Consider the following 11,661-nt stretch of genomic DNA (forward strand, 5'->3'; position numbering starts at 1 on the left):
TTTGCACCGCTTTGTGAATCGAGCCCCTAAACTTATCGGGCCTGATTCACAAAGCGGTGATAACTCAGTTATCACGCCTAAAAGACTTTAGGCATGATAACCTTTGCACCACACTGGTGAAAAGCCAGTTTAGGCGTGATGGGCTCGATTCACAAAGCGGTGCTAACCCAGTTAGCATGCCTAAAAGACTTTAGGCATGATAACCATTGCACCATGCTGGTGAAAAGCCAGTTTAGGCGTGATAAGTTTAGGTGTGATAAGTTTAGGTGTGATAAGTTTAGGCATGCTAAGTTTAGATAAGTTTAGATCGCTTGCAAAGTCCCGCACGCAAAGCAGCGCCATTAAACTTTATACAAAGTGCACCAGTCTTTGCTAGCGTAAAACTTTTGATCAGCTGTGCACTGCGGTGCTAACGCAGTTGGCGCTTAAACTTAGCATGCCTAAACTTATCACACCTAAACTTATCACTCCTAAACTTATCATGCCTAAACTGAGTTTAGGCATGATAAAGGGCTTTTCACCAGGGTGCTAACTGTTAGCACCGCTTTGTGAATCAAGCCCGATAAGTTTAGGGGCTTCAGGGGCAAACGCAGGATTTTTAAGGGGGGGGTTCCTGAAAGGTCCAGAAGCACGTATGTCCCGAGTGCTTCCGAATACAGGTGGCTCCATACTGCCCATGCACAAAAGTGCGCTGGCGTATTACGGAGCTGCCTATCTTTGGAAGTACTCAAGGACACTAGTGTTTCTGAGGGCTTCTGGTAGCAGCAAATGTGAATGGGGTACAGCGCTGGAACAACTCCCCAAGAGAGGAAAAGGAGATAGACTTAGTTTGGACAATTCAGTGGAATATGCTACATAGTTTCATATAGCGCAAGCGATACCCATATGATGCAGGGATATATGCATCTGCGGAAGATGGCGGCGCTATATAAATACTAAATAATAATATTTTGCCTCACCAGGATTGCACTTTTATTTAGCTTTCCTGTATGACAAGAACACACAGCCAGCTCTAGGGGAAGAGGTGAATGAGGGAGGCTGGTGCACACCAAGAGGGCTTCTGAGCGTTTTTCAAATCAACAGTGATTTGAAAAGCGCTTGGCTAATGTTACCCTATGACAGTGTTCCCACAGCAGCGTTGTGATTTTTTCAAAATCGCAGGTATACTGCATGTAGCATGTTTTTGAGCAATTCATTCAAAAATCGCTCTGAAAATCACTTCACAAAATCACACTCACAAATTGCTAGCGATTGCTATTGTCATTTTGGCGTTGCACTAGCCCAGAGAGAGGAGTGGAGAAATTGAGAATAGCCTGAGATGGAGCAGAGAACTTATCTGTATTGAAGTCCCACATCACACAGGCTACTTGCCTGTAATCGGACTCCTGTCCCTGTCAGTCTCTCACACAAGTCAGAAAGAAGCCCTCCTGGAGTCTAGGGACTGTCAAAAACTTTTCAGCTTGTTATCCACACCTTATCCACACATGCAGTCATTATAACAATGGGGAGAGACCAGACAGATGTTTGCCCACAGACCCTGAGTCCAGGCAAGCTCTGCATCATGCTGTGCATATTTACCAGCTTGCCTGCACTCTAATTTCATCATGTCTGACACTTCTGTGCTGTGGAGAGTCCAGGACTCCATAATCAACATTCTCTCACTGCAGGCTGCATCTTCTTGTGAGGGTTGTGAGGGAAGCTCGGCTGCCTCTCTCATTCTATTAGCTGGAGGGAGGCACCAGAAGTAAGAAGGGAGGGAGAATGAGGCTGTTTATATTATGCGGGCTTCCCTGGCTGAATACACAGCTCAGTGCAGGGGGGAGGTTCCAGACACCCGGAATAGCCCCCTGAGTTCGCCAGTGGGCTTGATTCACCAAGCGGTGCAAAGTGTTTGCACGCTGGTGAAAAGGCCCTTATCACGCCTAAACTCACTTTAGGCATGATAAGAAGAAACTCGCGCGAAGTTACCGGTGTGATAAGTTTAGGCATGCTAAGTTTAGATAAGTTTAGATCGCTTGCAAAGTCCCGCACGCAAAGCAGCGCCATTAAACTTTATACGAAGTGCACCAGTCTTTGCTAGCGTAAAACTTTTGATCAGCTGTGCACTGCGGTGCTAACGCAGTTGGTGCTTAAACTTATCACACTTAAACTTATCACACCTAAACTTATCATGCCTAAACTTATCACACCTAAACTTATCACACCTAAACTTATCATGCCTAAACTGAGTTTAGGCATGATAAAGGGCTTTTCACCAGGGTGCTAACTGTTAGCACCGCTTTGTGAATCAGGCCCTATGACTGGTAAAGCAAACCAGAAGAACCAAAGTAAAGAAAACCAAAAGAACAGCTTTGTGTAGGAGGAGTAATAGCGTTTTAAAAGAATACCACTTTATTTATAATTGTTTGACACAGTCATCAGTACAGAGGGTGCAGTATTGTGCTTGCATGTGCAGTATTGAGCATGACAGTGGGCACTCCAGGTCTTTGTTTGCATTGCCTATACCCAGAAACGGCACTGGTAAAATGTACATAAAATCTGCATTACCTTTGTGTGTGTACAGGCTCCTTCTTAAAGCGGTTTAACACCCAGCATTACAACTTTGCTTTAAAAGATTGCTTACAGCTTACAAACTATTATGCCAGATTTTTTTTTAAGCAGAAATTCACTGAATGGGTTAAACATGACATTTTAGTGTTGGATTCAACTAGGAATCCGCATCCGTTCTTATCTTTTAGTTACAAATGTATCTTTATTTGGAATACAAATAGACCTTTGAAAAGCCTGCCGGGGAAGCCCTCTTTGTTCTCTCAGAGCAGTGTTTGTTTATTACTTTGTAAATAGATACATTTGTAACTAAACAAGCAAGCACGGAGGAGGATTTCTAGCTAAATGCAGCACTAAAATGTCATGTTTAATCCATTCAGTGAATTTCTGCTAAAAAAAAAATCTGGCATAATAGTTTATAAGCTGTAAGCAATCTTTTAAAGCAAAGTTGAAATGCTGGGTGTTAGACCACTTTAAGATAATTTATGAGCTGGGCACTTACAGTGAGCTGTGTTTCTACCCCCTTAAATCAGTGTAGTGAATAAGCTCTGCTGCATGATAGCTCCTCCCACCCACAAAGCTGAATTATTCTGATCAAGAAACAGTATCTACATTTTAAATGTATTTATAAACAACCCGTTAGGATAATCATTATAGTTTCAAGGTCAATTTTATTACCTCTTTTCTTATTTTTGACTACATCTATATGTACCTTGCAGACCATCCTTTCCAAGAGCTCCTCATGTAAAACCAGTTTAGACATTCTTACCTACATTTCCATGTAAGGCCACGTCAATCAAAAGTGCAGCAAAAACCAGCACCAGTTGCATATTGCAGATACAGCCCATCTGCAGAGCACAGAATATTTTTTTTTACTTAACTTTAAGGACATCTTAAAATAGCATCACTATTGCAGGGAAACTGATATGTAGCATTCTGACCTCTAACTGACTAAAAGGATAAGTGATCTTATATTAATATGCTGAATCTGCCTCAAATTACCACTAGACAAGTAAGACAATTATAGGATTGATAATTTTGCCTTCTGAAGAGACTTGCAACTCCCCTGAACCTTTTGTTGGTAAATAGTCTTTTCCCAGCAGTATTTGCACATACAGTACTGTACACCAAAGACACAGCAACTGCAACCAGCTAGTCTGTCAGCTCTACATCTGCCTCTTCCTGGAAACCCTCCCATTTACTGCCCATAGGGCTGCATATGACAGAAATACTCAGGAAAGAGTACTGATCCGTTTAGACCTGATGGACAGATAACAGGCCACTGTCATCTAATCTAAGTAATGCTGTTCCACATCTACCTGAGCAACAATACACTTTGCTAGGAGAAAGAAAGAGGTGGACGGAGAGGTGGAAGTTGTTAGACCAGCAGTCTGGGAATGCAGGGGTGTAGAGTACAATATGGGGTGCATGAAATAGGGACCCAAAGAAAAATGGGCACCCATTTTCGTTAATAAAATTATCGATAATATCTACCAAAATTCTTGTATGTAAATAGTATAAAGTATCATAATAAAATATTGGTAAAAGCAATATTTTACTACAACTTAACCTAACCCTACTCACACACAGAACTCTCCCTTCCTGACACCTAACCCTAAACCCCCCTACCTGGCGCCTAACCCTAAAAGCCTCCTCCTTGATGCCTCACCCTAAAACCCTCCTTCTTGATGCCTAACCCTAAAACCCTCCTTCTTGATGCCTAACCCTAAAAGCCTCCTTCTTAAATCCTAACCCTAAAACCCCCCTTTCTGACCACTAACTGTAAAACCCCTATTGTAACCTTATAATACTGAAAATGGTACATTTCAAAACAATAACGTTTAAAAAAGAATAATTTATACATACTAAACATTAAAAATGTCAAAAACTATAATGTTCTAATTTTTAAAACAATAACAAACATCATAGACTATAATGTTAAAATATTCAAATTAATAATTATCACGTGCCCAATTTTCTGCTTTGGGAGCCTTATTGCCAATATTTGCATTAGTGCCTAAATCTTCCCTTACCCGTGGGCACCCAAATTTCATGCTCTGACAGTATGTATATTGTACATGTAAATAATAAGCAACCAGGGAATTCTCAATGGAGCAGGCTTAGGCATCACTTATAATTACACTGCAGACATAGGAAGATTAGGTACTTTGCACCCTAAGGGCTCGATTCACAAAGTCGTGCTAACCCAGTTAGAGACTTTAGGCGTGATAACCATTGCACCACGCTGGTGAAAAGCCAGTTTAGGCATGCTAAGTTTAGGCGTGATAAGTTTAGGCATGATAAGTTTAGATTGCGCGTGAAGTCCCGCATGCAAAGCAGCGCTATTAAACTCTATGCGAAGTGCACCAAACTTTGCTAGCGCAAAACTTTTGATCAGCTGTGCACTGCGGTGCTAACCCAGTTGGTGTTTAAACTTATCACGCCTAAACTTATCACACCTAAACTTATCACACCTAAACTTATCATGCCTAAACTGAGTTTAGGCGTGATAAAGGGCTTTTCACCAGCGTGCTAACTGTTAGCACCGCTTTGTGAATCAGGCCCATAGTGTCTGATTTCTTAATATAAATATCTAGCAGTATATAAATCTTACCTAAACAAGGACAAACCACAAAAGGTACTGTAAGTATACATTTATTCCATGCACAATAGACTATGCGTTTCATGGGAGCTGGCCCGCTTCCTCAGGTCAATACAATAGTGCCTATTATAAACATATAGATATCTGTACTACTTAATACTCGCAGACCACGGTATAATTGTGATAGCGATATAAATATATACAATAAAAAAAATACAATACAAAAAATATTGTATTCCTGCAATTACGTGTAGTTTGTTGTCTATGGGACTGCACAAAAAAATCGCACAGCAAGCATGATGCTATACTATTATCATGAGATTTACCTATGCTGCGCGGTTTCATCCTTATATCCCAAAAATTGCAAACATGCCATACGTAACTATGATTGCATGAACAATCATGCTGTAACACTCAAACCGTGTATAGAAAAAGCATCAAATCATGCATGTTTACAAATGCAATTCGCAGAAAAAAGGGCTCTTATTCTGTAATATAACTGCGTAGGCATACAGTATTTTACTGAGAAATGAATCAATGCTCTCATTAAAGAGTTTTCAAAAGAGGGGGTGTACTCACCAGCATAGTCACAATGCAACTCGATGTAATCTCAGCCACAAGAGAGAACTGTCCAAGGTGTGCATCTATATATAACGGTAAGGTATTTGGCAATCTCAACATTTTATGTGACGTTGAATTTATAGTGTAAATAAAAGATATTTTTTTTTTATCTTCCTTGCAAATGGCTTTTCAACATCCCGGCTTATTTCTATGGTAAAGGGACTGGTCTTTCCAGTTTGTACCAAGTCAATGATATCATTTTTGTGGGACATGTGTCTCTAGTTTGGCAATCGCTATAGTATTTACTCAGTCAGTGTTGGGCTGGGAGCTGGAAAAACTGAGGAAATCCACTTGCTGGCCAAGCAGCGGTAATCAGGTGTTCCTGCTCACAGTGAAGACTTGCTGCAGGTTTCTATTGGGAGTGATAACACAGGGTTACTGCTGCTTGGCCAGCAGGTGGATTTCCTCAGTTTTTCTACCTCCCAGTCCCATAATGTACTCAGTGACAACCTACAAATGTCATGTTCTTATCAGTAATGCAGATACTCTGAGGATAAGAATGGGGGAAGTTTTGACTTGAGGACAAACTCAGTTTGGAGATTGTTATCATGCTAGACGCGGTCTTCAATAAACACAATTTTTAAGTAGCCCTGAACAGAACTAAAAAATACAATACTAAACTACTGAACTGATCTGTGGCTTCTTCCAGCCCCCTGTAGCCTTCAAGGTCCCTTGGTGTCCTCTGAGTTCCCTGTCGCCCATTGCTATAAGCATTCTGCACATGTGAGGTTAACAAACAAATGAACCATCCAGGCACAGAATGCTCATGGTGATGGGTGCATGATTATGCCAGACACACACATGTGCAGTTGTGCATGACTCCTGGCCAAGTCATGCAGCTAACAGAGCCGCCAGCAGGAGAACGAAGGAGACCCAGGGGACACAGAGGGACCTTGCAAGCTAGGGGAAGGGGCTGGAGGAAGTCGGAGGTAAATTCAGTATTGCATTTTTTAGGTCTGTTCAGGGTCAGTTTAAACTAAAGCAATACATTTTATGTCACAAGTGTTTATCTACTGCACTTCTTCTATTCCTATCTTGCCCTATTTAGTCCAGACCTGCTGCACCTCACTAATAGCGTTATATGCACGCTTAATTAAAACAAACCAACCAAAGTCCACACGAGGACGCTTCCAATACATTTCTCATATCAGCTCTGATGAGAATGTTCACAAGTCCTTTTGTCAATCTTGGAATCAACTCCAATCCATCAACAGACCCAGAAGAAACAGAAAAAAGTAAAACAAGAAACAGATCATAGCATAGTCTGTTTATATGGCTTGATCCGTAGCCATCACCTTAGGGCAGGTTTCCCGTGAGGGAAAATAAAATAACAGGATCATCCCTGTCACCGTGTCTTATGATCTACTGGGTGGCATGCTCACCTTGCTCCCTGTCTGCCCCAGCCCACAGACAGTGCACCAGGCTCTATATACAATTGCTGGCAAACGTCCGTGTAGAATCTCCTCTTCACAGCGTTAATACCTCAGGAAACCATCATAGTGCAGACATCCACATCAACTTGAACCACTTTAATATAGAGCCCCGCACACTGATTCAACCCACTGCTCACCCTCTGTAGCTGCTGCTCAGCCTCACCCTCACAGACAGCTGTAAGCAGGGCCGGAGCTACCATAGGAGAAAATAGGCAACTGCCCCAGGGCCCCAGAGCCTGTAGGGGCCCCCAAGGTGTCCCTCCCCATGTTAACTGTTGCTCCCCAGGGTCTCTGCAGAGTCTGTTAAGTTGGGAGGTGATTGGGGGAGAGTCAGCTGCCAGCTCAGGGGCCCAGGAGGGAAGTTTGGCTGCAACAAAGGGCCTCTAATGACGCTTTTTGGTTGGGGGGTGTCTGTTGGGGGGCCCCCAGGCTAATTTTGCCCTAGGGCCCAACTGTTACTTGAACCGGCCCTGGCTGTAAGCATTTCTCAGTGCGTCAATCAGCTTTCAGAACCTCCTTTCTAATACTGTAATTTCCAATGAATCCACGTATACCAGTCGGTAGCTCTATGGACTTAAAATGACTCACATAGTGTAAAGTCATCCACTTTTATTATCATAAAAAGGATAAGATACTCACAAACATCTTAAAAAAACATTTTGTATATAAAAGACACGAAGGACGTCTCCTCCTATTGCAGCTGGTCACTTCCTTCCTCTAGTTGTGTTTTGTCGGATGAATCATCAGGGGCACACAGCTTCTTATTCATCAGTGATAATGTATAGGGGGTGGGTCGAACACGCCATCTATTCGCCTGAGAGAGCGGGCTCAAACACCCGTTCTTTGCTGTGAACTATTCCCTGGGAGGATAGTTCAGCCCACCACTATCCTTGAAATGCTGCGCCAGGGGAGTTTTGCATTCCACGTCTTTCACGTTTCTCATATGCTCACCTATCCGAGCGCGTAAAGGGTGTGTGGCTTTCCCAATATAGGGACAGGCAAGCATGTAAACCACCCCGCTGTTGCACACTTAATAAAGGATGGTATATGAAAACTTTCTGGCCAAGGGAATCATAAAACACCTTTGTACGGTCAAATGGGACACACCTGACAATTCCCACATTTGTAAATGCCATTCTGGATAGATCTGCCCAGCCAGGTAAGATAAGAGCTCCTCTTAAAGGAATACTATTGATTCACATATTTTTTTCAATTAACACAGGAATTGTTTGGGAAGTGCTGCTAAGTACTGGTGCATACATTTTAGTAGTGTGAGAATCCGCTCAGCTGCCTGCGCAGGCAGGCAGCCTTTTGACCATTGTTTAGGTTTGCTTGCTGCAGGACTCTGGAAAGGAGACCTTCTGTCAGTTGTGCATCTTGTGTTGCTGAGGGATTTGCATACATTAGTCATGCAAATCCCTTACCTGCCTTCTTTTGATGACTTGCACTATAAAAGCATTCTGCTCCCAGAATACTTTGCTGGACATTTCCCTTTCATGGTCTGTTCCTGATGGACACTCCTGGAGTGTCAGCCATTCCCGTTTGTTAAAGTTATCTTAGTGTAATTCGTGGGAATGCACTAGGCAGGTTCCCTAGTGCAGTTAGGATTGCATTATCTGTTTTGCCTGTTCCGTCTGTCTTGTGTTTGGATCGCACAAGCCCTAGCATTAGCGGCTGTGGATCCTACTGATTGAGTCTGGAGTGTGGGTTGGAACAGCGGTTGTTTCTGCCTACCTCATCTGTTCTGTCTCCTGGGATCGCGCTAGCCACTTTTCGCTAGCGCTGTGGATCCTTCTGTTCTGTCTCCTGGGATCGCGCTAGCCACTTTTCGCTAGTGCTGTGGATCCTATCTCTCACTTGTCCCTGTTTTCGTGTGTCTGTCTTGTCTGCTACGGACGCTTGCTGGAGGCTCGGTGAGGTAACCGTTAAGCAAGCGTTTGCGTCCTCTGTTTCATGTTTGTCTGTCAATGGTTAGTTAGGCGTGCTTGTCTCTATTGTGCTTATCACGTGGAGACCACGCATAACCGCGTGCACTGTTGCGAATGAGTGCGGTGTTCGCGGTTAGCTAGCGTTTGTTATTTTCCGTATCTCCTCATTGTATGATTTGCTGTGCCTTTGCTACCCTTGTGCGCTGTCCTGCTCTGTCTTGTGTCTTTATCGGCAATCGCCAATCTTGTGATTGTGTTCCCACTTTGTTTCCGCTGTTGTGTGTTCACTGTCGCTGGGTGGCGGCTAGTTTGGTGCACACACATACATCCTGTCCCTGTGCTCTTTCTCTTTACGGGCTCTTCAGCCCCGTTTATCGGGTTCTGTACAATTCCCATCTGGCATCTGTGGCTGTGCAGCGGCGGTGTTCGCCTGCACTCCACAGCGCCATCTGCCGGTGGGAATTGCCCTCTGCGGGTGCATAGCACCTAGCCTGGGTTTCCCAAAATCATACGCTGGTGGAGGGTTTTCGTTGTGTCAGTGCGCGTCTTGTGCGCTGACCACGAAAACGACCCCGCCACCGTTACAGAATGTCCAGCCCAACCAAAATTCCCAGGGCAGAGGGAACCTTCGATTTGTTTCAGATGTCATTGCCTGAGGCAAAGGCATATGTGGATCCTATTATAGGTAGGATCACACACTACATTAAAGCAGTTAAAAAGTCTGTCCTCGTTCCTGACCCCAACCCATATGGAGATTACCTAGATACTGGGTTGTTTGAACTGCCTTTTGCCTCATGGGAGATTGGGGCCTTGTTGGAAGAGTTTGATTTCGATTGGAAAGCCTTTTGCGATTTTTATATCGCAAAGAGCGCGGATGACCTGAATGATTGTCTCGACTCCATGTACCTTTTGATCGATTCTGATGAATGTGATGAGTGTGATGTGGATCTGGTGATTTATGTGGGGCAGACTATTTTGGATGAATTGCACACACACCAACCAATTATTTCCAATAAAGAGACACCATTGTCACATGATTATTCCTGTCTTTCTGGGGTAAAGCAAGTGAGTTTGGACACTGTGCGACCTGAAATGAATGGGTGTGCCTCGACTGTGGACACCTGCGTGAATTCTGATGGAGTTTCTCCCGTTTGTTTAGAGGTTAAATCTGTGCGATCTGATGCCTGTTTCTCAGATGTTCCTGTCGATTGTGATCGGCGTGAGTGTGTCAGTTTTGTCAATGATTTGTGGGATCCCTTGTCATGTAAAAACAGATCTTCTTCTCTCAGTACTACTTTAAGATCCTCCATCTATAATCTTGCTATGGGGAAAATTCCCAAACTATGCAGTTTCAAGAGTAAAATTAATATGATTCCTCATGTTGTTGTCACAACTTCCCCTAACATTGTTCAGTATCAATGCTCAGACCTAGTCAGGTGTGAATGGGAGCCCCCGTTCCAGAAAAAACAGCACGAAGCGTTGTTGTATGAATTGGAGAACGATTCAGAGTCGTTTTGTGAGTACTACATTGCCAGAAGTGAATCTGTCTTGAGAGCATGTATAAGTTATGCTTCCGCCTTAAGAGAAAAAAAGGGGTGTGAATTTGACTTTGTGAGTCCGCTGATTTGTATGTGGAAAATGATTCTGAATGAATTACGTGTACGTCATTCAGGTGACGTTTGTAAAGGTACATTGTCAGCTGGCGTTTCTGAGATCCAGCAATCCAGCCTGGAGACCTCAGAATCCCTGTCTTTGGAGTGTTCGGTTTCGCAACCTAAAGCGATTGTGGATTCGCAAATTTTGCGTTCTGTCTCCTCGGATTCGACATCTTTAGCCGAGTCTAAGAGTGAGACAGCACTTTGGTTTTGTGAATCTGATACTGAAGCACCTTTGCTCTGTCCAGAGAAGATGTCTCTGAGCCTGCCCTGTATCATGAATAAAGACATTATGTCCACTCGCATTGACATTTGCGAGTCTGATTCTGAAGTAAGTACTGACTCTCCACCCAATAATCTGGATGAGTCAATATTACCTTGTTTAAAATCTCCTGCAGTGTCCCTAGAGGCTCGTCTAGGTATTGCAACCATTGTTACCTGTTTCTCTGCTATTTTGGAATTGCAGTCTGGTTTGACTGCTATGGAGGAATTTCCCTGCAGTGAAACGAAACTCAGAAGGCCAGAGTTAGTTTCACTAGATATTTCTGTGTATCCCTGTCCTGATGATGAAATTCAGTCTCAGTTTATGGTGGAACCTTCCCTGGGACATCTGCCCGGTTCACAAAATAAAGTTCAAGCTTTGCCCTGTAACATGGATAGTTCAGAATCCTTCTTAGGAAACTTGAAAAAGGATGTTCCTGAGGTCCTGTCTGACCTCCTGGAGATCTCCGAGTTCCTCCCAAAGGGTGCAGAACTTGTAGGAGACGTCTCCTGCCCCCCAAGTCCTTCTGAGGTGTTGCCCACTTCAGTAGGCATTGCTGCCTTGCTGGCTACCTTTTCAGCTCTGGTGGAGCTTCAGTCATGTGTAGTCAATG

General features: G+C 43.5%; 1 protein-coding gene across 1 annotated transcript in view; it reads right to left on the reverse strand.

Moving 5' to 3' along the window:
• LOC137536794 (pulmonary surfactant-associated protein D-like) overlaps positions 1–5,753 on the reverse strand; it is a 127,232-nt gene extending 121,479 nt beyond the window's left edge. The window contains exons 1-2 of the mRNA XM_068258995.1: positions 5,729–5,753; positions 3,317–3,395 (exon numbers count right to left, since the gene is read on the reverse strand). Of these exons, the coding sequence (XP_068115096.1) occupies positions 3,317–3,395; positions 5,729–5,734 (85 nt within the window). The 5' untranslated portion in view covers positions 5,735–5,753. The remainder of the gene's footprint in view (positions 1–3,316; positions 3,396–5,728) is intronic.
• Between the last annotated feature and the right edge of the window lie 5,908 nt (positions 5,754–11,661).

The sequence above is a fragment of the Hyperolius riggenbachi genome, chromosome 10 (assembly GCF_040937935.1).
Source record: "Hyperolius riggenbachi isolate aHypRig1 chromosome 10, aHypRig1.pri, whole genome shotgun sequence".
Classification (NCBI taxonomy): Eukaryota; Metazoa; Chordata; class Amphibia; order Anura; family Hyperoliidae; genus Hyperolius; species Hyperolius riggenbachi.